The 24,772-nt window shown below is 52.8% G+C and overlaps 2 protein-coding genes across 2 annotated transcripts; both read right to left on the minus strand.

Moving 5' to 3' along the window:
* Positions 1–16,660: 16,660 nt before the first annotated feature.
* Positions 16,661–20,507, minus strand: REXO2 (RNA exonuclease 2). Its single transcript, XM_030464792.1, has 7 exons — positions 20,356–20,507; positions 20,182–20,265; positions 19,660–19,737; positions 18,259–18,370; positions 17,552–17,660; positions 17,194–17,247; positions 16,661–17,083 (listed from the first exon to the last, which is right to left on the minus strand). The coding sequence occupies exons 1-7, from the start codon at positions 20,485–20,487 to the stop codon at positions 16,954–16,956; spliced, it is 699 nt and encodes a 232-aa protein (XP_030320652.1). The 5' UTR covers positions 20,488–20,507; the 3' UTR covers positions 16,661–16,953.
* Positions 20,508–20,762: 255 nt separating this feature from the next.
* On the minus strand, positions 20,763–23,587 carry RBM7 (RNA binding motif protein 7). Its single transcript, XM_030464791.1, has 5 exons — positions 23,441–23,587; positions 23,083–23,245; positions 22,245–22,329; positions 22,065–22,155; positions 20,763–21,564 (listed from the first exon to the last, which is right to left on the minus strand). The coding sequence occupies exons 1-5, from the start codon at positions 23,534–23,536 to the stop codon at positions 21,181–21,183; spliced, it is 819 nt and encodes a 272-aa protein (XP_030320651.1). The 5' UTR covers positions 23,537–23,587; the 3' UTR covers positions 20,763–21,180.
* Positions 23,588–24,772: the final 1,185 nt, after the last annotated feature.

Consider the following 24,772-nt stretch of genomic DNA (forward strand, 5'->3'; position numbering starts at 1 on the left):
CTGGGATCCGTGGCCAAAAGGCATGAAATATTACCAGGAGTCCTTTTTCAGCTGATGTGCTGACACTGCACCATCTCTGTTACTTAACCAGGAGGGATGTATGAATTATCTCGACCCAGCGCCTGAAATATACATTATAGGCTGTATCTTTCTGTGTTTTATTTGGGCTGTAAAGTGATACCTTATGATTTCTCCCTCCTGGGCATCCTTTAATGAATCTAGGTTTGAAAGTGAAATATTTATTATATTTCAGGAGGTTAGCTATGGAAGGAGAGAAGGAGGGATATGAAAATTTTCAAGAATGCATTCAGGGAAAAAAAGGTCTCCTCTTTATTAAGGAAAAAAAAACGTGCAAGTGTGGATAGCCCTAACTGAACTCTGAGTTTCAGAACTACATTGGAGACAAGGTCTGCAGCTGCAGTTTATCTAGACAAGCCCTGGCTTCATTAGAATGAAAGCCATTTGTTTAAAAATAGAAATATTCTGCCATCTTCCAGCAGCCAAAATGAAGCAAGCTATTAAAGGATTATGATTCTGTGACTTCAGACCTATTGTGGTCTTAATATTTCATGGTGCATTGACACAGAGTACATAATATGCTGAACAGCACCATCGGCTTCAGCTGGTGCAAACAGTATGGTGCAGAAATAATTGAAGTAAAAAGAAATTACAGCTATTTGGGGGGGTGGCAACTCAGCGTTGTAGATGGGAGGTGGCAGGTGCTGACTCAAACATGTGCTTTGAAAAAAAAAAATGTAAAAAAATCAATATTTTTGGTGCCAGGAGGATTTTTGGTGGGGTCTCCTTTTGCTGGCCATGTTATGCTGGAGCTCTTGGGGCCACAGGCATGAAGCATTTCAATCCCTCCACACCTCAAGGGATGGGAAATGAGGGTGAATTCCTGTGCTCTGAAACACCCAGAGGAGCTGGGTGAGGGGTTACTCTGGGTGTTTATATAATAACAGTAAATAAAAATCAATAGACTAATATGTGTCATATGTAATGCATCAACCATGTACTTATGTACATACCAAATGTTCTCCCAGAGACCTCAGCTCATTTAGCCATGGGGGGTGCTGCCCACAGCCTGGGATGAAAGGGAACAGTCTCTGATCCAGACAAACCAAGCTCTTCGGAGATGCCAGCTTGTCTTTGGGATGAATGAAATGTTGGCAGGGCAGAGCAAGCCCCCCAGTCCTTCTTCCCATCATCTAGATGGTTGGGGATCTTTCTCAACAGAATCCGTACAAACTTCCACATGCTGCAAAGAAATCTCTGCCAAGGTTGGAGTGGGGACGTGGGTGGCTTCAGGGGCCCCACAGCACCTTCCCACCTTTGCAGGGTGTCACTGATGCTCATGGGGCAGCAACAGGGACATGCAGGGGTCCAGGGCCAGACTGTGACCCCCTGGCTTCCCCCCTTGGCTCTGGAGGCACTGTGTTTATCTCAATGTCATTTTCCTGGAGATGTGAGCTGGAACAAATCTGGAGCAGCTGCTCCATCCCTAAGTGTCCTTCAGGGATCCACTTCACAGGGTATAATGATGACATCCTAATGAGCGCTAATGCGCACGTTGTCATCTCTCCCTATTTACTCTTCCCACAGGAGGCATCATTCCGAGGAGGAACAGAGAGAGGTGGAAACTTTTATGCAGAAACTTCAGCATCTGGGCCAGGGAACCCCACGTTTGGGTAAGTGGGAAGGCAGGGAGCTCCTTGGGGCTGTTGTGGTGGGCACTGATTTCCCCCATTGTTAAGAAAACCCTGAAATAGCTTCAGCAAGCAGCCCTTCCCCTGCCTGTCACTGGGAAGAGGACCTGGAGTCACAAACACAATCAAACCCTCTTCAGGCATGAGGGGACACCTGCAATGAGCACTTTCCCTGGCAGGGATGTTATATATGCACACGTCTGGGGGCGGGGGGGAGGTGGTGTCTGGATACAAATAAATAAAAGAACCTTCCAAATACAATAAGAGAAATAAATCCACATAAATAAAATTGGGATTTCATAATATAAGTTACTGGATCAGGTCGCTGCTTTGTCCTCTGCTTTCCTGATCTTATCAGGGGTCTGATGGTGTCAGATAAATAATATATCAAAAGATTTCTCTCCTCATCTCCATGCCACCTTGCCCAAATCAGGAGTGAGGATCCAGGCGGGTGATAAGTAGTAATAAATGGCTTTGCTTGTCGGTGGAAATTTGGCAGGCAAATTTCCAAACCAGATTAAAAAGTAAATTAGATTCCTTCTGGAGAGTTATTTTGTCTGCTGATGTTCCTGTGTAAGAGATTGCAGCTTTGCCAGGGGGGAAAAGAGGACAAAAGGGAGGATAAAGAATCGAGTGTGCAATTATCTGAGGGAACAAGGTTCTCCAGTAGAAGGCAGCTAAGCAGGGGAGTTTCAGGTTTGCTTAAAATACAAGGTGCAATAAAAATAAATAAATAAATAAAAAAGTATTGGTAGCTGCCTCCCCTGATCAGCTGAAAATGTTTGAGAGAGCAGGAAATGGCTGGAGAAAATCTGTAGAATGCAGCAAGCAGCACCAAACAGGGTACTGAGAGCAGTGGGAGGGGGGTCACACCAGAGCTGGGACCCCGGGAAGGTGTAGAGGGGACGGGGGAGGTGTGGGGGGAGCTGGGGTGCCCCTCACCACTGGAGACAGGGCAGGGGCCCCATCTGGCAGCTGTAAAGAGGCACAGCTGATGAGGGGAGAGGACTGTCCCACCCACCCCCCAGGTGAGGTTACTTATGGGGTAGGGTGAGGAGCCCCCAGCTCTCCAGAGCTGGCTGCAACGTGGGGCTCTCTCAGAGACTGCGCCGGGACCCTGGGTGAGTTGGTTTTTTTTGTTTTATTTCCCTACTTGTGCAGCAGAAATGTTGTTTTTGTGGTTATTGGCTGTATGGCTGGAGCCCAGATGTGCCCAGAGACCAGCACCAGCAGCTCTAGCAGCGGGGAGAAGGAGGCAGAGGAGGGGATGGAGGTGGAGCTGAGCTGGGGTTTGCCGTGTCCGGGTGCTCTTGCTGTGGCTGGAGGTGCAGTTGCTTGTGTCGATGTTATTCTAGTTTTCCGTGTCTCTGTAACGTCCTTGGTGCCTGGGAAAGGCGAGGTGACTGCTGAGAAGCCCCCGAGGTAGGGGGTGGCTTTTCCCCGCGGTGTTTACAGAGCCCCTGCCCACCCTCCCGGGTCAGGTTCGTGTTTGTGCTGAGCCCCGAGGGGAAGAAGAAAAAAACCACGGGCGGTTTTACTGCCTGTGTCTTACTGCGGTGTTGTAGTTTGAGGCAGCGTTGTTTGTAAATATTGCCGGGGCAGGTGTTTGTTTGCAGAGCTGTGTTTTGGTGCTAGGGAAACTTTTTTTGTTTGCACACAAACAACCCCCAGTGATTGTAAGCAGGGGCTGGGAACGTGCTGGCCACATGGACAGCAGGCTGGTGTCCCCGTCCAAGGGGATGAGCAGAGTTTGGAAGCTCAGGAGCTGTAGGAAAAGCTCAGAGGAAGAGGCAGGCTCGGTTTTCTGCGGAGCTGCCGTTGAAATAAATAAACACAGACATAGATCATCCCTGCCTGTCTGTGCTCACCCTGCCAGTCAGTGACAGAGGAGCCAGGGACCTTTCCCGGAGATGAATGCGGTGCGAGGGGGTAATTAAAGTGAGGGATTTCTCCATCCAAGGCTCTGCTTCCCCATGTGCCCTTGCAAGGAGTGGGGCAAGGGTTGTCAGCATGGGCTGGGGACAGCACGGGACAGGGATAACCCTCTGAGGGGACTTGGCCTACCCCGTCCCCCCCATCAGAGGTGCTCAGGTACCCCAGGAGCCTGCAAGTGGCCGTGCAAACCCACAAGTAGCAGCTGTATCTTCTCCCTGCGGGCTGCCTCAGTGACACCTTTTCTGTTTCTGTTCTTCCCTTCTCTGTCACGAGGTATTGGGAAAGGCTTGGGGTTGGGTTTTTGCTCTGAGCTGTTGCCACATCTTCCCAAACACGGGGGCACAGGCAGGAGGGGACCTGGCCACCTGTCTGTGTGGTCCTAAGGATTTTCACTGCTTTCTATTGTTCCTTTGTCCTTCTGCAGCTTCGTTATGGACCCTCTGACACTCCTTGTGAGAGGCACTATGTCTTGCCTTGTTTACAAAGAATAAATGGTTTATATACTGTGTGTTAATCATTACCCTGCACCTTTAATCTAAAGCATTCACCCAAGCTGCAACTGGGGGCTCGTTTCGATTTCTTGTTTGTAGCAATAGTATCATTTTAATATGCTAAATGAGGAAGCAAATGAACCTTCCTTACATTTACGAGTTTTTAAAAACAGCTCTTCTCTGGTGGGTGAAGGTCACTCCTTTGGCAGGTTCCTGCTGAGCTGTCGGACCCCGGGGCTGTGGCTGCTGCTGGCCCTGCCTATTAAACAGCTCTGGCTGGGACCAGGCTTGTTGGTGAGGTCCCTTGGCTGTCCCCAGGGCTGCAGGCACAGCCCAGCCCTGGTCAGACCCTGGCTGTGACATGGTTGGTTTTATTCATCAGCAGCAGGCATGTCCCTGGTGATGCTATTGTGCCTGCCCCTCACCTCTCCTTTTGCTCTTCCTGGGAGCTGGTGTCCTGGTGATCTATGAGCTGTTTGGAGAAGCACAAACGCTGCTTATGCATTATATACATGTCTTGTCTGTTCCACTTGATAATGCCATTCTTTAATATGCTCAGCGGTGGCTTTTGGGCTGGCTCTGCCTCTGCCCCCCTGCAGCCTGCCTGGCACATGCCAAGCACTTTTTCTTCTTCAAATAATTTAGGGGATTTCATATCCAACTTTGGTTCCTGAGCTCCTTGCCCACAGGGAAGGGAAAACCAACAAAGTAGAGATATGCCTGGGTAGCCCGGAGTATTTCTGAGGAAGAGGAGAGGGTCTAGCATCACCTGCCTCATTCAGGGAAATCACCCACCTCCCTGGGCTCTTATTTTACCTGTTTTCTCTGTGGATACATTAATAAACCCCACAGTGTGCTGTGTGGCACAGCAGCGTGTTGTGTTTGATTCCCGTGCCACAGTCCCCACTATTCCAGACAGGATTGTGTGGTTTTGGGGCACCCTGGCTTGACGAGTGCCCAACAGGCTCTGTGGGATGTGACAGGTCCAGGCTGGGTCAGGAGAACAAGTCAGAATTTCCAGGGGAGGTTCTGCTGTCCCTGGCACTGAAGCTGCAGAATAAATCCTGCCTCCCTCTCCACACCCCCTCCTGCTCTGGGCTTGATGGCGAGGGGGAGAGGAGAGAAGTACATGATGGATAAGCTTTAAAAGGGAGACCAGGGTCACAGCTCTGTCTATAAAAAGTAAATAATGTGAAGAACACAGACCCATCTCCCTGCTGGCAGCTGAGATGAGAGGGGAATGTGCTTTGCTGTGGGATGGAGAGCTGGCTGGGACTGCTGCTTGCCCTTCCCTGCATGGCCCCAGGGTGGCCAGTGGGTCTGGGGGCAGGGACTATCAGGGGGCAACTAGAAGGCCATAGAGATGTGCATTCCTCTTTTTATGCATACAGTTGGCAAACAGCTCTCTGATGTGTTATTTGGAAGGGAAGTGCCGTGTCTTTGGTGGCTGAGTGGGACAAAGGGTGTGCTGGGACAGTGTCCCCCCTCTTGGGGGAGCCTGGGGGAGGGCTCAAAGAGCCTGGCAGCATCCCCTCCACCTGCATCAGTAGCCCGGACTTCAACCTGACCTTGTGTAGAGAGAGATGTCAAACAGATCTCTGTGCTGGTCACACATGGTTTGACATGTGGGTCCCCCAGCTCCATCCCTTGTGCTGGGCTGGCTGCTGGGCCCCTTCCCAGGGGGGACATCAAGCTGATGGTGTCACCTCCACTGTGGTTGGGGAGTCCCAACTTCTGGTGATATTAGGCAGAAGCTTCACTCGTCTGCTCCTACCAGCTGGGGCAAAAATGTTTAGTGCCATAATTATGCCTTGGAATATCCTTGGAGGGTCTGCAGGGTCTACAAGGAGGAGAGCAGAAAAAACAGCTTCTTGGCTGGAGACAAATGGCTTGACGTACTAGTGTGGTGCTGTGACCAGGTGTCAGACTTAAAAGGATAAAAGGTTTGAGGGGGTTTTTTTTCTTAGGACTAGAGAGAGGTTAATTAGAAAGAAATGGAAAAGAAGTTTTTGTCCATCGCTGGTTTGAGCGTGGGAATCTGCAGCTTTTCCTTTTGGGAAATGCCGGCAGGGTTTAATTACAGGCTGGAGAGGTGGCAGCCAGCAGTGCAGCCTTCCCTGTGCCCCAGCCAGGTCCTGGTGGGCACCAGCCCAGCGTGGTGACCCCCTCATCACCCAGGAGGGGAGCTGGGGCAAACCCATCTTCAAGGCAGCTCAGAGCTCCCATTTTCCCTGGGAAACAGCTCTGTTTCCAGCTCTCGTTTGTACACATTAATAACCATCATTACTATTAAAAAGGAGAGAAAGCGAGTAGCCCTGTAACTAATTACTGGAAGTGCTTTCAGCAAGCTGCAGCTCAGCTCCTTTCTCCTCTATGAACCCCCCGCTGCGCGGAGCAGATTGCCATGACGCTCCGATCTTTCCCCAGCCCGAATAATTTTGCCTGAAATAACAGCCTGATAGAGATGGGGAGAAGGCTCCCCTGGTTAACAGAACCCTCTTCAAATGCCAGCTCCTCTGTCCTCTCCCCTTACAGACAGCGAATGCAGGTGGCAGATGCCACTGGTACAGACAAGGCCCAAAAAACCTGCCCAAAAGAATCAGTGCCAGCCCACGCACCATGCTCCCTCCTGCAGCCGGACTGAAGTCAGGGCTGAGCAGCCGTGTCTGTTTTATGTAGTCAGAGAGGAAAAGCCCTAAGGAGTTCCCTGATTTTTAACTTTTTTTTCCCCCCAATTTTTAAATGTTTTTTTCTCCTCACCATTGCCCCACAGCTTTCCCTCCCTCTGCTTCAGAGACGGAGAAGGCACAACCCTCGCTCCAGTGCCAGCACAGGAGGGATGAAGCTTTTCCCTCTCCCATGCAGCCCAAACACCATTATGGGATGAATTATGTTTCCATCCCTGCGCGAGGGCCCACGTGCCGCTTAAACGAAGCTTTTTAACTGAACGTGGTGGTGGCATTTCACATGGGGGAAATTGCTCCAGTATTTACTGCTATTAAATTAATTTCTCAGTGGAGGATTTTAGACTCTTGTAATTCATGAGGATATTTTAGGTCCTGTTTACTGTCTGGTGCTTAAAAAAAATTGTCTCGAGCATTTGTTTGCTGAATATAACGCTGTTATTGCATTAGCTTCCCTCTCACAGGAGAGACAGGGGTTCATTACTGGTGATGTGGAGCTTATTGTATCGCCGAGCTCTCCAAGCAGCGGGTAATTTTTCATAACATATGGGCAGCAATATCCCACCACATAAGGATGAGCAGAAGATGGTTCTAGCCTGGCACCCGTGTGCACCCCGAGTGGCTGCGGCTCTGCCTAGCATCAAGGGGAGAGGCTTTGAGTCCCCTTTGATGTATTTATATATATATATATATATATATTAGTGCTGCAGCTGCAGAGGGGGCTCAGCCCTCTAAGCATAACCGCCTTCGTGTCCAGGCATTAGACTCCAAAGGTTGGAGCTCAAACAGAGAAATATCCTTTCTTCTCAAAGAACAGACAGCAGAAAGCTGGAAGAGACACAGCCTGAGGTGGGGTCGGAAAGGAAAAAAGTGCCTGGTTTGAGATGTTTTGAGTATTTGTTAGCAGCTCCTGCCTTCCCCTCTGCCTGGCTGCAGTTCTGCAGTAGAAATTGGCAGCAGCCGGGCTCACGAGGGTGGGAAGAGATTGACTTGGGCAGAGGAAGGGAAACCATTTTCTTCTCAACACCCAGAGCAGGATGATCTCTCTGTTCTGCCCATGCTGGGCCAGGGAGCTGCTGAGGCTTGTGCTGGTTTCATCTGGCGATAATGAAAAGTTCCTCACTGGTCCCTTCATCTGGGCCAGCGTTTAGCACAGGGTTTTGATCAACAAAACGCTGCTATTTGGGTCTGCTTCCCTTCTGTTGTGCAGGAGAAGTGTGAGGAGGTGAGTGGGGAGCACTGCTAGCCCGTGAAGATCCAACTGGATGGTCTTCTCAAAGCAAAAATAATAATTATTATCCCCCTAGAAAAGAGCTTTTCTCCCATCCCTGTCAAAACTGCTGCTTTTTTCAGATGAAAGCCCCACTTTTTGGCAAGGTGCACAAACACCTCAGTTGTGTTTGAGCTCTGGTGTTCCTAAATGAACAAACAGTTTTTCTGCTGTGCCCAAAATAACAACCAGTTTACTCTGCAATCAACTCGCTCCATCACCACCAGCCCAGTGGTGCTGGGGAGCCTTTCTGGCACAGCACCAGCAGCTGCCCAGCAGCAGCCCCTCACATTGTTCCAGACAGCAAAAAAGCCTCAGTGAATTTCATTTTTTAAAACAGAAATAATAAACTAAATGATAGCAAGGAGCAGATGTGAGGTATGATTACCAGCTGATCATTTTCTGGCTGGTTTGGGCTTCCCCCTCTCTGCCATGGCAAAGAGCTGCCCAGGCAAGCTGCAGGACTGGGAAAAGCCAGGATGGGCAGAGGGAAGAGCCTGGAGAGCCCATCCCAGTGTGTCTGGGGCTCGTTAAAAGCTGAGAGGAGCAGCAGGGCTGGAGGAGAAGCCCTTGGAACCCTCCCTGGGATCAGCAGAGCTGCCTATGAGCAGCCCTCTGGATAGCTTACCTCTTTGGTTGCCTACCTGCAGCAACCCTAACTCTCAGTAACTGGGAAAACTCGTTGGAGTGGGTTTGGTCAGAGCTTTCTCCAGGACTGGTGGGGGAGGCTGGAGGACCCATCCCTGGGCTGGGAATCAAGCTTTGCTGGGGCTCAGTGCAACACAGTGCCCCAGCCAGGATTATGGAGTCATAGTGGTTTCATTTGAATTTTATCTACAAGGTATAAATTTAATAGGTTGCTGGGACATGCTGTTCATGTTGTTATAACGTAGGGATGCTAGGGAAGGCTCCAGAGGTGGTTTAATTAGCAAAGTTAGTCAGGAGGGCAGTCAACAGTCTTTTCCTCCTTTTCTGCCTGCTGATGCTCTGTGATTCATCTCCGCAGAGGCTTTGCTGCACATAACAAATGGGGGTGCAAAGCCCACACTGGGCTCAGCTTCAAAGGACACGGGGAGGGTGGGAGGGTGAGGCATCTTCCATGCCTCCCTGAGCAAACAAACCAGCAGCAAGGTCAGCCCAGACCTTCTCAAGAGTCGGGTTATCCATGGCCCAGGGCAGCAGCCTGCTCCTGGCAGAAATGGGAGCAAGGGGTAAGGTTGTGTTGCTGCAGTGGTGGGCAAAAAACCCAAAACAAACCAAAAAAAACAAACCATGAAGAACAACTTTCCCACTCTGTTTCATTCTTTCCCTACATCTGCAAGTGAGAGACACTGATTGCAGTCCTGCCTAATTAGCACGGTGGCACAGGCTTCACATGGTTGGTGATGATCAGCAGCAGAATGCTGGAACCAAATTCTGTGGGTTCCAGTGGATTTTTTCCTACTGGGGACTTTGGGGAGTGAAATCTGCCTGGATTGAGAGAGGAGAAAACATTCCCACCCGGCTGCTCAGGCCTCTCCCTGCTGCAGCTCTGCTGTCCTGCCCTTTGCTTCCTCCACACACTTGGGTGTGTGGACACCCAAAGCTCCCCTGGAGCTGCTGCTCCACTGTTGGCTCAGGCTTGTGCTCAGTTTGTCCCTCACTGCTTGGAAACTCTTCAGGAAGAGTGGAAAGCAAAAATACAGTCCCTGGCCACAAACAACTAACTAACTAAATAAAATAACCAGGTTCTGAAGGGCATCTCTGAAAGGTTGCAGAGAGACGGTTATGTAGAAATAAAAGATGAATTTTAATGTGTGGCATTAACATGAGCTCTGGTAGGAATCACTACAGAGCTGGGTGATGAAGGCATTTGTGTCCTGCTGCAGCACAGAGGCCTGCCACTCTTCATAAATCAACCCAAACAAGTTAATTCTTCATACAGGAGGATGAATCTGAGCCTCAGGGATGGATGAATAGGCACATCACAGCAGGGGCAGTGTAGCTGAAGAGCACTCAGGTTGTGGTGGGTGGGAGAGGAGGGCAACACTGGACAATGCAGAGGCTGAGGAGGGGTTTTGGGGATGGTCTTTGAACCCCAAAAAGAAGCTGTCGATTTCCAGGACTGCCCTTACCTGCTGCTGGTATCACAATAGTCCCCAGGGGCACCTGGGCCGGCACGGTGCCTGCAGAAGCACCGGGATGCTCTGTGTGCTGGGAGGACACCATCCCTGGCAGAGGTGGCACATGGCTGGGGTGGGGGACACTGCTTTGTACACCCTCGTTTGGGAATTTTCATCATGGTGGGTGTCTTGGGGAGAGCTGGGGATGCTGCTGGCAGCCAGCCTGCTCTAAAGGCAGCTGAGAAGCTTCCCCATGAATGGAGCTTGCTGCCGAGCCAGGCTGCTTTTTATTTGTTGTTGATTTTATTGATGTTATTGACTTTTTCATGGGGCACTTTGGGGACGTTTGCACAGCAGCATATGCAGGCACTACAAATTGCTCGATGTTACGCGGTGTTTAACTCACACTCTGCACCGGCCAGGGAGACATATTTTTATTAAGAATCTGTAGAAGAGGTTGCTTTTGTTTTTTATGATAAAATATATAATGCAGCCAGCACCGCCACTGGCCTGCCAGTGGGAAGGCAAAGTAACAAGGTGCCATGCAAGAGCTTCGGAGGCAGGCAGTGCACAGTGTCCTGGCAGAGAGCTCTGTGCTCGAGGTTTCCCCTGGAGGAGAGACGGGGGTGCGAGGCAGATCATCAATTACAGCCTCTCCCCGAGGCATTTCTGGTCTCCTTGCTGCCCCTGCCCTCGGCAGCTCTTCCACTCCCTGCCGGTGGTGTGGCACCGAGTGCATTGACCAGAGGTTTTGTAGATGGAGCTCTGGAAATGTGATGTTAACACAAACACCATTAATATTTCAGCCCCTGGGTGAGGACAGGGACAACAGGCTTTTTTTTTCCCCCTCTGTAAATAAAACCAGATCACTTATTTTCTGTTCCAAGTCTTGCCGTCTGCCTGAGACAGTAATATTTTAAAGTTGATTGGATCTTAAAATTGTAAGAGGTCCCTGGTGGCCCGACTTTAGCTGGCATTATCAGCTCAGCCATTGTCTTACAAAGCAATCTCCTCTTGAACCATCCTCTGCTCCCTCATCCTTTAAACGCAGCTCGGTTCTCCTGGGCACCTCACTAAGACCGTGTGGTGCTGGGGAGGAATGAAGATGAATAACCATGGTGCCTGTGACCTTGGCAGCAGCCAGCCTTGTCCTTGGGGCTCCCAGCACCTTCCAGGGTTTCTGTTTGCTGTTCTTCGCTCTCCAGGGATGGGTTGACAGCACTGTCCTTCAGGTTCAGGAGAGAAAGAGCAGGTGAGGTCCCAGAGTGCACATGGGGCAGGTGGGACTGTGATGAACAGGGGCACAGCCCTGCAGAGAGAGGGCTTGAGATGTCCAGCACTGCTGTTCTTGCCATGGTGGAGGGTTAAAGCCTGGTTGTGTTGTGGGGAGGAGAAGGGTGAGGGTCCCAGGGGCAGGAATAGGGCAAGCTGGGAGCTGCTGTGGTGCTTAGGATGCAAGGGCAGAATTATGCCCAGTGGATAGAAAGGGAAGTCAGGCAAATTCAGCCAAGAAATATGGGACAAATTCTCAGCAGCAGGGTCATAAACCATGGGAAGGGTTTACCTAGGAATGGCAGTGTGGCTTCTTGAAGTCCTTAAATCAACCGCAGATATCCACACAGTCTTCAGGCAGAGAGCAAGTCTTCTGAGAGATGCCTTCCTTTTTGCTAGGCCAGCTCTGCTTTTAATTATGTTTAAAAAAAAATAAAAAAATTAAAGAATCCTACCAGTTGATTGGCCTTCGTGGTGAAATTCTCCCTTTGATTTTCATCTGGGCCCCCTGAAGCCAGGCCTGTGTGTCTGCAGCTTTTATTACTGGCTTTAAATAATTCTTCCAAAATACTCTCTCGTACAAAATGAGACCAGTACTTATGTGCCTGTGGTAGCTAGGAGACTGGCAGAAATTGTGCTCTGTGTGATTATCCAAGGCAGTTGTCATGTTATTCTCATCACTAATGGTATATAATTACATATTAAGGCTCTCTCCAGGTAGAGCATCTCAGGGCAATAAGAACACACGGCAGAGGGCACCACCAAGACCCTAGGCCAAGTGACTCTGTCCCACTGTAGGAAAGGGAAATAATTGTCCCCAAAATTATTGTTTGCATTTCTGCTGCCTGAAATGAAAGGGCATCCATCAGAGAGATGGCTTCCCAGAAACACCTTGTCCCAGCTCTTCTGCAGCCAGCTGGGCAAAGGAGCCTCAGCCCATGTGCTCAATGTTGCCTGTGTTTGTGTCGTGGTGCTGGGCACCCCCGGGGGGGTCTGACCCCCTCAGTGCCTCCATCCCCTGCTCTGGGCTGGGTCTGCAGAGCCCTTCATTCCCTCTCCTGTTTTCCTGTTGTGCTTTGAGGGTTCTGAAGGGGGGTTGACTGGCCCTGCTTTATCTGCTCTTGCTATTGATGACTGAAAACTTCCTCTGACCATTCAAAGCTGCCTCTGATATTTGCTGGGGGGGCTCCTGGGCACATGGGGTGCATATGGGGTTATGGGGTGTGTTGCTATGGGGGTCAGCTGTGGGGCTGCAAGCTCCTTAGAAGGTCCCTTCCCTGGGCACTGTCTCTGGGTGATTCATTCACATAGGATGTTGTGCAGGTGGCTTTGGTGATGGGAAAGAACATGCCAAGAGGTGCCTGGTGGGTACCTGGCTGGTTGGGCTGCTCCGTGATGTGCAGAATGAGGGGAGAAAGGAAGCTCAGTGAGCAATGCAAAACCTTTCCCTGCTTCGGGGAACTCTTGGAGACAAGGGGATGATTCCTAGCAAGATTGTAGGTGCCTTTACCCCCTGCCTCTGGCCACAGGAGCGGGACCAGCCTGGCAAGGGGGTCGTCCAAGGGCAGCCCAGGGCCTCGGAGCAATGATTCCACCCTGGCTGCATGGCCGCGCTCCCTCCCAGTAGCTGCTGCTGCTCCGCTCGGCAGCTCGGGCTTCGGGAGACACCACGAGACGGGCGGCAGCAACAGCAGCGGTGCCGAGGATGGCAGCAGGAGGTCTGGGACAGGGCACCAGGAGGGTGTCACACACCCTTATTACTGTGTGCATTCCTGTGCCCTGTGAGAAGCCGAGCAGGAGCACTGCAGAGACACGGGCAGTGTCCTGGGGGCCCCCGCAGCCCCCAGAGCAGAATCCTGCACCGACACCACGGTGCCACTGAAGAGAAGCAGCACGGTTTTGTTCCTCACCCTGCTGTGTGGAGGGAAAGAGGAGGCGAGTGTCTTGTGGTGGATAAAGTCGATGAGGACCCTGGAGATCGCGGCTCGGTTCTTGGCTCCGCCACACATTCCCCACGCAACCTTCAGTGAGTGGTTTCATCTCTCTGCGCATCATTTCCCTTCTGCAAAGTTTGGAGAGTGCCATCCTCCCCATGGTCTCGTCAGCCTGGGTCTGGAGAGCACCTTTATTATTTTATTCTTTTTTTCTTTTTTTCCATATTATTCTGTTCCTTTGCAGCACATGGAGTGGGAGAGGCACAAGGGGAGGTGAGGGCTGTGGGGCAGCTGCTCTGGTTGTGCCTTCACCCACTTTATTTCAGGGTACACAAAGGAAAGATTTTCCTTTTCCATCAGGAGAACATTGCAGCAGATAAAAGCAGGGGCAGGGTGACCATACTTCTTAACTTCTCTGCTCTTCTTCCTCTGCCCACACCATCCTGCAGCTCCCAGGAGGGGTGAGGCTGACCCATCCTCACTGGGGTGGCACATGAGCTCCTGACAAGTTGTGTTTTATGTCGCACGCCTGGGATAATTTTGCACGTCCTTGTTTTGTCATTTTAGGGCACTTAAAGTGTCACAGAGATTTCACTTACCCTAAAAGCTTGTCTGTCAGCATCAGTGAGTTATCCCAGTAAAAGGCTATCATCAACAGCAGTGGGAGGGGAAAAAAAAGTTTAAAAACCCCACTAAAACCAAACAGGTTTTCTGCTCCAGGCTGTTGGCAGCTGACCTTGAGTGTGCACAGCAGCAGCCCTGGCTCAAACACCCCACAGGTTCCCCAAAGGGATCCTCCAGGATGGACTGAGGGGGATTTTCATGGGGGGAGGGGGTTCCCTGGGGGTCTTGCCATTGCTCACTGTAAGGAGGGCAGTGTCACACCATGCCACAAACAGGTTTTGTGCAGCAAAATGTGTTAATGCGTTGTTAACTGTCTTTATATGGCTCTCTGTCCCAGGAGGTGAATTTATGGACACATTCAATTCCTCTCCCTCTGGCATGTGGCTGCTGTCTTTCATTTACTTTGGAAACCCTGTGGCAGGCCAGATTGTAAAAAACAAAACAACCAAAACAAGTTGTGTAAACATGTCTGAAATATTTGTTCCTTGTGCAAAGGCAAAGAAAAGGGTTGATGAGATGGATTGGGAGCCCAGGGGTGGAACCAGAGGGAAATAGCACAAGTGCTGCTTGCAGCCAAAATGGGAATATTTTTTAATTTCTGGGGGCTCCTATGGGAGTCCCCCTTAGTCTAGGGGCACCCAGCAGGTATCAGTCTCTTGGGGAAGGATATTGAGTTATGCTGCACCTCTGCAGGGAGGGCTCCACTGCCTGTTTTGGGGGCAGCAAGGTTATTCCCTTTTCCTTTCACCCTGGGTGATGCTTCTGTTGGGTGTTTCCAATTGCACATTCTGGGTGAGAATAGCTTCAGAACCTGGATGGAATAAGTGATGCATTTTTTTTTAACTTGCTTTAGAATTGTATCAGTAATCCGTGGTTACATTATTAATGTAGTATTAAAAGGACTTGAGGCCCCTCAGCGAATTCCTATTTCAAATAAATAATTACTGGAGCCAAGGTAATTTATTAAATTAAATTGAAAAACCCAGGCACACTCTATATTTGCCTTTGAGTGATATTTATTTATTTATTTATTTTAAGCTACCACATCCAAAACCACACTGTCTGGGAGGCTGCATCCCCAGTTGTGCTTTGCTCCCACTCCAAAATAACACCTCCTTTGGTAGATTTTGTCTGCACTTTTCCAAGAGGTGTGACGAATTCATACTAAATCAGAACCTCAAGCAATGCCAGCGCAGGAGAACAGGGAAACTATTGCACAGTACAGGGAAATGAGATAAAAATCCATCATATGGCAGTTACTTCAGAAGCAAGAATAAACAATATTTAAAAATGTATAAACACAGATGGCATATTTTCCTTAAAAAAAAAAAACAAAACCAAACAGAAAAACCCAACACGTTTGGAGAAAAATAAAAGCCTCTTAAAAAGGAATGAAATATGAAAAGGGGAAGTAGGGCAGAAAGAGGGGAAAACTTAAAAATGGAAATTAAAGCTAGAGCTGATTCTGACAGCGCGTGGCTGTGGATCCAGGCAGTTTTCTGCCAGGGTGACAGTGACCCAGGTGTCCTTGGGTCTGATCCAGCCCCTTTTGGGTATGTGGAATGGAATGAAAGCCCACCAGGGTTCTGGTGGCACCACAGGTGCTGTGCCTCAGGTGTTATTGTTCATACTCAGAACAAAAAGAGCTGGGGGAACGTGTGCTCTGAGTGCTCTGTGACACCCTTTGGGCTTGCAGATGGTTGGATCTTTTCTCTGGGATGTCTTATGGGACACTGGGCAGCAGCAGTGCCTGAGAGGCAAGAGGCCAGCTGGAAAAGGATGGATTTAAGAGTATAACAGGGACCAGACCACAGCTGCAGGGCAGCTTTGGCCTTTGTTTATCAGTTGAGAGAATAAATTGGTGAGGGAAGGAAGGGCATTTTTGCATTCAGACAGCTCGGGACATGATCTTATAAAAGGCAAAGATGTAAAACATGGGGGCTTACAGAGTATGAGCTCAACAAGTTTGCATGCTGTGTGGGAAGGGAAATGTTATAATCTTTCCCCCTCATGACAATCTTTCTCCCACATGCAATTTCAGTGGTGGTGTGGTGGTGGGTATTGCTGTAGATCAGAGTGTGACCCCACTGCCTGACTCCATCCTCAGACACCCAACTCTGAGCTCCTGCTAAACCAGAGTGACTCCTAGTGCATCTCAAGGGCAGCTTGGAACAGCGACTGTAGAACATCCAGCCTGTTCATCCATGCTGCCCAGGGTGCAACAGCAACACCAGGCAACAGGAATGGAACTGAAACGTGGCCTTTTCCCTCCAGCAGGGCTGGCAGAGGTGCTGCCAACACCTTCCTGGCCCCTCGGAGGAGCCCCATGCTGAAGGGCTGCAGCCTGTCCGGGCTGCCACTGCACTGTCTCTGCAGTGGCATCCCCACCCATCCTGTGTGCCACTGTGAAGGAGAAGGCAAAGCAATGCTGGGATGGTCCCAAGAGGCAGCACTGAGTCCACACCAGTGTCCAGCTCCATCTGTCATGCACCGACTGTCCCGCTCTGTGCCCAGGGGGAGGCAGGACCACAAATTACCACTGCAGGAGGGGAAGGTCCCAGGGGGCTCCCTCGGGAGAGGCTGGCACGCTGGGTAACTCCCAGTGGGTGAAAAGGACAGGCCAGACAGAAACTCCACCCTTCAACAGAACCAGTTTTATTGTGTAGTGAAAGAGTGCATCTAAAACCAGAGGAAGAGGAGTATCAAACAGTGCTTGGCCGAGTAGGTACAAACAAAGAGGCTGCTGAGGCTCGAGAGTACCAATTCCTTGCTGGCGCAGAAGAGAAGCAAGAACTCGGGCCTCCCCCTGGTGTTTAACAGCTGTTAAGAAAAAAGTAGCTGGAGGGTGCAGCTTCTCCAGAGACTGGCAAACAGAAAGGAACCCAGAGGCAGAGCTAGAGCGTGCCAGGGGACGGCAGGGAGAGGGGAGCAATCAGCTGGCAGCTTTATTGCTCTCTCCGTTCTCTATAAGTTTCCTTTTCTTTTCATCCGTTTTCCTCTTGAAGATGCTGTCTCTGTAGAACCGCAGCTCTTTGATGCTTTCCCTGATGTCATCGAGTGCTCTGCAAGAGAATTAGGGAGGGTTTCAGCACACCCACAGGCAACTTCAGTGACACCAGGGCTCCAGCTTAAGAGTTTGTGTCACTGTGTGCAGACAAAAGCAGAACCTCACCTGTGAGAAGCTGCCTTCTTTGGTGCAAACTCGTATTCTTCTGGATACCAGCGCCTATCATCAGAGAAAAAAGAGCCACTTACAACAGGGAACTGGGATTCCAACATGCATCTGGTGCCTGCTGCAGGTTTGTTACAACTGGTGAAAAGAATTCTGGAGTCACAAGCAATACAGAAGCAAGAAGCCTGCGGGTCACTGTGCTGCACAGCCCAGAGCAGTCATGTCTCATTCCATGCACTGCCCCAACAGGAGATGGAGGAGCCTCCAGCAGCCTGGACCCACGTTTTGGAGGAGTGAGCACTGACAAGCAGGCTCCCAGATTAACATCACCCACCTGCTGAACCTGGGGAACACTCACCTGCAGAGCTCCTTGACAGTGCTCACGTCAATGATCCTGTAATGAAGATGCCTCATGAACTGAGGCATGTACTTGTCGAGGAATTTCTTATCTGCATGAACAGAGTTACCTACAAAGACACAAGACAAGATGTTCCTTCAAAGCCCTGGCAAAGCGACGCCGAGCAACACCGCGATGAGAGGCAGGCGAAGCAAAGCTGGGGGAAGATCACAGGGTATGAAAAGCTCCATGCCAGCAGCTCCTTTATCTCATTTTTGGTAAGTACGATTGTAAAGCTTTGTCAGGTTCTCACTTCAGGATCACAGGCGGTTTAAACGTGTAATCCCTCCATTAATTCTTCAGATACTGCTCCTACAGTTTGTGTCAGGCAGATAAGTATCAAAGTGTGATGCCAGCATTGAGTTTTCTGCCAACAGAGAACGGGCACCGAGATGGATGCCACAGAGCACTGCTCCCCAGGCCCTGTGTGACTGTCCTGAGTGTCCTCCAGCAAAGGGACACAGGGAAGATTCATGGTGGATCCCTGGTTTGACACAGGCAGTGAGGAAAAGCTGCTGCTGGGCTTGCTGGTGGGGTTTTAGGCGTGTGGGTTGCTGCCAGCAGTGAGGCCACCCCCCATCCCAGTTATAAGTGCACACACAGAAACATTCATGCAGGACCCACAGGAGGGAAAGGTCTTGTTACTGTTAGGAGAGAATGTACTTTACCTGCCAGGGGGCAGAGCCCTGGGGGTGTCTGTTGTCGCACGAAGGACAGAAACTCATACTCTGCCTGCTGCAATGAGATTTTGCTCTCCTTCACAGCTTTAGTGAGGCCAGACTGGAAAAAAAGAAAAAAAAAAAGAGCCACATGTCATCAATGGGAAACACACTGACACAAAAAGACATCCAGAAAGGCTCAACAGCAAATGCTCAGCCCCAGAGGCACAGCTGGGCCCCAGTGCTTACAAGTCAAGGAGACCACAGGATGCACCTCCCCAGCACTGCACAGAAACAACCAGGATCCTGGCTGAAGTGTTTATCAAGGTCCCTACAACTCAGACAAGTTCCTTCTTTCTTTTTTTCCAACAGTTAAAATGTCAAATCTACTCCAAGTGTGCTCAGTGATTTACTTCCATCTGGCTACACGATGCATTTCCATGACTGCACCACAAAAGTCTGACAGCTCCAAGTGGTGGTTCAGGAATTCAGGATGTGGCTGCGTTTTCATCTCTATTCTTAGTCAACTAAAAACAAGCAGCTCCTCAGGAGCAGTGCTAATGCCTGCCACCATCTTCAGTGCACTCCTGAACTGACACCCTGGCTGGAGTCCTCGACTGGAGAAGGGGGAGAGCACCCACCAGGGAAAATCAGTATCCACCTCCCAAACTCCTGCTGAATCCTTCCTGGGGAGGGAGAGTGAGAGGGGAAGGGTGTGATGGCTGAACTTCAGCCCTTAACTGAAAACTAACTTGGATTTTAATTCATAATCAGGACTTGGAAAATCTGTTTGCTTTCTTGCTGCTGGCAGAGGACTGAAAAGCTGCTAAAGGTAAGCTTTGGGTGAAAAAACACTGTGGCTTACAGGGGACAGGCATAAGCAACAATCCACTGTTGACAGTCAATTGGTCTGTTTAATCCTAAATCTGCAGTGACACATTTGCATTTTCTCAGCTTTTGTCCTGTTCTGCACTGATCTTTTGTCTGCTTGTAGTTGGTATTATTCTTATTCTATGCAACAGGCTTCATGGGGAGGAGGAGGAGCAGCTGCCTGAGAAGTCCATGTGTGAAAAACCAAGCTACAAGGCCCAGTCCACATATCAGATCCATCCTGCAGCTGAGGGTACAGGATGAAGACTGAAGCAACACAGGTGCAGCTGGCGGCTGTGCCACCAGGACTTGTGAGACCTCTGGCAAAATATTACACACCAGCTCCTCACTACAAAATGCAGATGATATTTACTGTCTCCCCTTCTTTTTCTCCCGTTTGATTTCAAACTGCTCATCACAGGAGCTGTCTTTTCTTAGGTGACTGTACTAATAATTTTAGGGCATTGCAGACAATAATCACATTGTTCTCTTCACTGCAAAAAGAGACAGATTGCATCGTGACTGCTCTAGCAGGCTTACCTTCCCGTGGTGCTCCTTGCACCACTCAGACATGCTCTCCAGCAGCTCATCGGGCTGGTTAATAATCAGGTTGGGGCCCTGAGGGAAGAGAAGAAGATAAAAGCAATCTTAAAAACAGTTCAGTGTTGAGCAGCCATGCCTGTGCTCCGTGATGCTGCTGTGGGCTGCAAGCCTGGGACTTCAGGGCTTGGAGAAGTTGCTGTTGGGAGGGTACAACCGGCCGTGTGGACGTGCAGGATGATGAGGTACGTGTGTCCCTGGGTGTGCAGAATTAAGTGTGCATGTGTCCCCAGCTGTGCAAAATGAGGCATGTGTCCCCTCGGACGTGCAAGGTGACAACATGTCCCTCCTGGGCCCCGGGAGGTGCAGCAGGTGCCAGGGCTGGGGCTCCCCAAAGCACCGGGGGCCACAACCCGGAGTTCTCCCTTCCTCCCCCGGAGCAGGCCGGGCCCGGGCAAGGCCGCGGGGAGCCCGGGAGAGGCCTGTGGGGTCGGGGTGGGGGTGGCGGTGGCTCCTGCTCACCTCGGCCAGGACGTTGAGGTCGCAGTCGGTGATGAGGCAGGCCATCTCCAGGATCTGGTCCTTCTCCACGTCCAGGCCCGTCATCTGCCACACAGGGAAGCGGCCCCGTCAGCCCGTCCGGACCCTCTTCCTCCCCCATCCTCCCTCCCGCTCTCCTCCCGCTTCCCCCCGCACCTCCAGGTCCACCCAGACCATCCGCTGGCCCATCTCGCCGCCGGCCATGGCCGCTGCCCGCCGCCGGCCCCGCCACAGCCGCTCGCCGCAGCCCCGCAGGCGACCCAGGCCAGCGCGGCTGCCGCCCAGCATCGCCGCCAGGCCGCAAAGCGCCGCCGCCGAACTACACCTCCCAGCAGCCCCCGCGGCGCCCGCCATTGCCCACCCGGCAGCCGCCGCCGCGGGGGATGCCGGGAGTTGTAGTTTGGCGAGCGCCCAGACCCTCACACCTCCTGGACATGGGGGGAGCCGCCCCCGGTAACACCGGGAGGGATCCCGGGGAGGGAGGGGGCGACCCCTGAGCCGTCCCAGTTGCACGGAGCCCGCTGTACCCGCCCCGGATGAAATGAGGAGGGTTCACCCGCGGGTTAGTTCCAGGGAGATGTTTAATGCTCTGCCCAGACAGGGAATATTCAAACGGGTGCTTATTAAAAACCCTGCGTGACGAAACGGTGACGCCAGACAGCACCTGTCCCACGGCCACCTGGAAAGGAGGACGTGAAGCAGCCCCTGACGCAGGGACAGCCCCTTCCACCGCGCTTCCAAAATAAAAATGGTTGGTTCCCTGCAGCGCCAGGAAACAGCAATGGTTTCTCCAGAAACGGGAGGTTTTGTCCCCAAAAAGCATCACCCCGAGGTGAGCAAATCCCCTGAGCCGCGGGGCTGGCTGGGGGGCAGTGCTGTGTGGGGTGACAGGCACCGGGAGGCACCTGCCAGGTTTTGGGGTGGCCTTTTACACAGATCACAGACACGGTGCTCAGGTTCAAGTCCTGCCCAGCCCGGGGGTCAGTGCCGTGCCGGGTGCCACTTGGCCTCCCTGTAGCTCTCCCTCCGGTGGTCGTAGTCGTGGTTCCAGCTCTCCCGGTGCCTGTCCTCGTAGGGCAGCTCCCCCCGGTAGTGGTGCTCGTGGTCGTGGCCCCTCTCCTCGAACCCTCCGTACTCCTCCCGCTTACCCCGCCCGTAGTCGAAGCGCGGCTCCCGCCCCACGTGGCGCCCGTCCGGGGTGGGGTGGTGGTAGGGGTGGGCACCCACCCGGCCCTTGCGCAGGGCTGGCACCTCAGGGCGCCGCGGCGGGGGGTGGAAGGCGTGGGGAGGGGGCTGGTAGCCCGGTGGGGCGAAGGTTGTGGGCTCGTACTTGCCCCCGAACTGTGGCCGCAGGGTGCTGTTCATCTGGGGAGAAGAAAAGGGTGATGGGTGGGTTTGGTGACCCCAAAGCTCAAAGCCCTCCCTGATGTCTCCAGTAGCTAAAAGGGGCCTAGAGGAAAGGTACTGGGGGACTCTAGGATCTCGGGTTGTGGAAGGACATGAGGGAATGGGGAAGAACCAGAGGCAGGGAGATTCTGATTGGACATTAGGGAAAAACTCTTCACTGTTGAGAGTGGTGAGACACTGGTGCAGGTTGTCCAGGGAGGTGGTGGAAGCCCCATCCCTGGAAGTTGGTAATGCCAGGCTGGATGAGGCTCTGGGCAACCTGATCTGGGCAGGGGGGGTTGGCCCTAGACGATTCCTGAGATCCCTTCCGACCCTGACAGTTCTATGATTCTATGTCAACCACTCCAGTATCCATAATCCTTAGGGACTGGTCATTCCAACCCTCCAAACATCCCCACACCCTCTCCCAATCATCAGAGGACACAAAGGTGAGCCATATTATCTGCAGCTCAGCCTACCACTTGTCTCTGGAGGTGCTCAGAGGAGGGCAGAGCCCGCGGCGAAGAGGAGAACCCTGCTGCTGCCATGCTGTCAGGGCTCCGCTCGTATCTGTGGAGAAAAAGGGACCAAAACGAGCTCAGCCTGAGAGCCCAGCCCCCCCGGAGTCTGTCTGTCTGCTGCTGGGGGAAGGGACGCACCGGCTGCAGCTGGGCGGTGGGTGTGACAGGCTGGCACCCTGCGGGGAGCAGGGCAGATTCCCATCCTGAGAGGCGTGGCTGCTCCCTGCGGAAAGAGAAACATTTCAGGGTTGAGGCACTGAGAGATGAGGGGAGGTTTTCACACAGGATCAGCTCTCAAGTTTCCTCAGTGCACAGGCATCTCGTCCCCAGAACAAGACACTGCTACAGTGGTGCCATCTGACAGTGCAGGACAACAGCTCTGGAGGGTAAGGGTGAATAATAAAACAAAAAATGCCACCTGATGACTCAGCTCCAGGATGGAACGTGGCTGTGACTGACAGAAAGGTTCCCTGCTGGAACCTGGGGACAAGAGCTTGCCTGACACCATTGTAGGAAATCATCTGCTATCAGGTGAGTGACCTTTTGTTCTGGAGAGAAGGCTGAGGGGAGACCTCACCCCTCCCTACAACTCTCTGAAAGCAGGCTGGAGCAAGGGGGAGTCGATCTCTTCTCCCAAACACTGACTGATGGAACAAGAGGAACCAGCCTCAAGCTGTGCCAGGAGGAGGTTTAGAGATCTGGTACAATTCCTTCCCCAAAAAGAGCTGTCAGGCCCTAGCCCAGGCTGCCCAGGGCAGGGATGGAGTCCCCATCCCTGGATGGATTTCAGAATCATGTAGATGTGGTGCTGAGGTACTTTGTGATCTTAAAAAATCTTTTCCAACCCAAACGATTGTGTGAGTTGATGAGCAGCGTGGGTCACCCAGTGGATGCAGATCAGTCAGCCCGTGGGAGGGGGAGGTTGAGGGGGGCTTTGCTTCTGCCCTGGGTTGATGCTGCTCCTGTGCGCAGGTACCTGATCGGAACTGGATTTTGATGGGCCTGCCGTAGAGCTTGATGCCGTTCAGGAGGCTCAGCCCGTACGGGACCGACTCCTCGTGCTTGAAGTTGACGAAGGCGAACTGCTTGGGCCGTCCGTCCCTGTCCCGGGGGATCTTCACCTTGATCACCGGCCCGGCCTGCCCAACCCAAACACACACCGTTAATTCACCACCGGGGGCCCCGGGGGGGTGGGAGTGACCCCAGCTCCGCCCCCCCCCCCCCCCCCCCCCGCCAACACACACACCCCGGAAGTGTGTCCGCCGGCGGCCGCCGTATCCGGGCCCGTCCCGCCCTGCAGGTCGCTGCCGCCGCCCCGCAGCCGCCCGCGGTACCTGGTGGAACAGCTCGAAGATGAGCTCCTCAGTGACCTTGGGGTCCAGGTTCCCCACGAACAGGGTCCGATCCGCCTCGGCCGCCGCCGCCCCCATGGCCGGGGCCGCACGCACCGCCCCGCCGAACTGCCGCTCCGCGCAGGCGCGGGCTGGTTGCGGCACATCCCGCGCGACCCGGTGCGTCACAGCCAAAGCGACGCTCTCCTTCCGCTGGGCCGCGGCCTCCTGGGGACGGAGCCGCAGCCGTAGGGGCGGGGAGCGGCGGCGGGGGCTGCCGGGGGGTACCGGGGGCTAAGGGGGCTGCCAGAACCGGTGGAACCAGTGAGATGGGGGGGGCCGTGCCGGCGGAGCACGCGTGGGGCCGCTGCCGCCTCCTGGGCGTCGGTGGTGACGTCACCGCTGAGGATAATGACGTCATCACCCGGTGCTTCGCTGCCTGAGACCCAGCGGGCTCCGCTCCAACCCCCGGGGACGGCGGGGCTGGGCCGGGTGGTACCGGCACGGGGTTCCTCCCGTTCCGCTGTGTGTCCCTGTGGCAGCTCTCCAATAAACGGAGCTGTTCTGACCCAGACTCGTGATGGACCCAGAGGCGCAGACGGGAGCCTGGGGAGGGCACCCGGGCAGACAGAGGGCTGGGTGGGGGCTACAGACCCGGTTTTGTCCCCAAAAATGGCACCCGAGGAGCACCCCGCAGCACCGGGCCCCTCCGTGCCGTCAGCTCCCAGCGAGCCCCGTGCCCTGGATGTGTCAGGAGGATCGGGGTGTAAAGCCAGGATGTTTTCCATCTGGAAAAAACTCCGGAAGCGAAAGCTGAGCCTTCATTTTTCATTAGCTTCCAGCCTGTTATGGCAGATCCTATTTTCTTGTTAATTAGGCGCTGTTCATTTTCTCCACTTCATTACTTTACCACCGCACCTAGAATTTATATTCATTTGGTTTAATCGCGTCCGCCTGGTTAAATTCCAAACAGTTACTCACTCAGAAAGGAAATTATTCCCCCGCTCTGCCAGGACTTCCACTTTGCCTTGATTTCCCTGGAGCCTCGTTCCCTCGCCCCTCGCCAGCTCCAGGAGCCGGGGAATGGGGGGGGCTCGGGATCCTCCCGGTACCACCGGATTCCTGCTCCGCGCCGGGCGACCACCCGGGAGCGCTGGCGAGTGCCAGGAGGTGGGAGATGGTGGGGCCACAGCCCGCCTCTGCCGGGGATCGTTCCTCAGCTCACCGGGTGTGCAGGGACCGGCCCGGTGGGCATGGAGGCGATGCCCCGGGACAGAAGTGTCCCACAGCCCCATCGGGCTGGGCCAGCCCCGACCAGGAACGGGATTCAGGGTG

This window comes from Calypte anna, chromosome 24, assembly GCF_003957555.1.
Source record: "Calypte anna isolate BGI_N300 chromosome 24, bCalAnn1_v1.p, whole genome shotgun sequence".
NCBI lineage: Eukaryota > Metazoa > Chordata > Aves > Apodiformes > Trochilidae > Calypte > Calypte anna.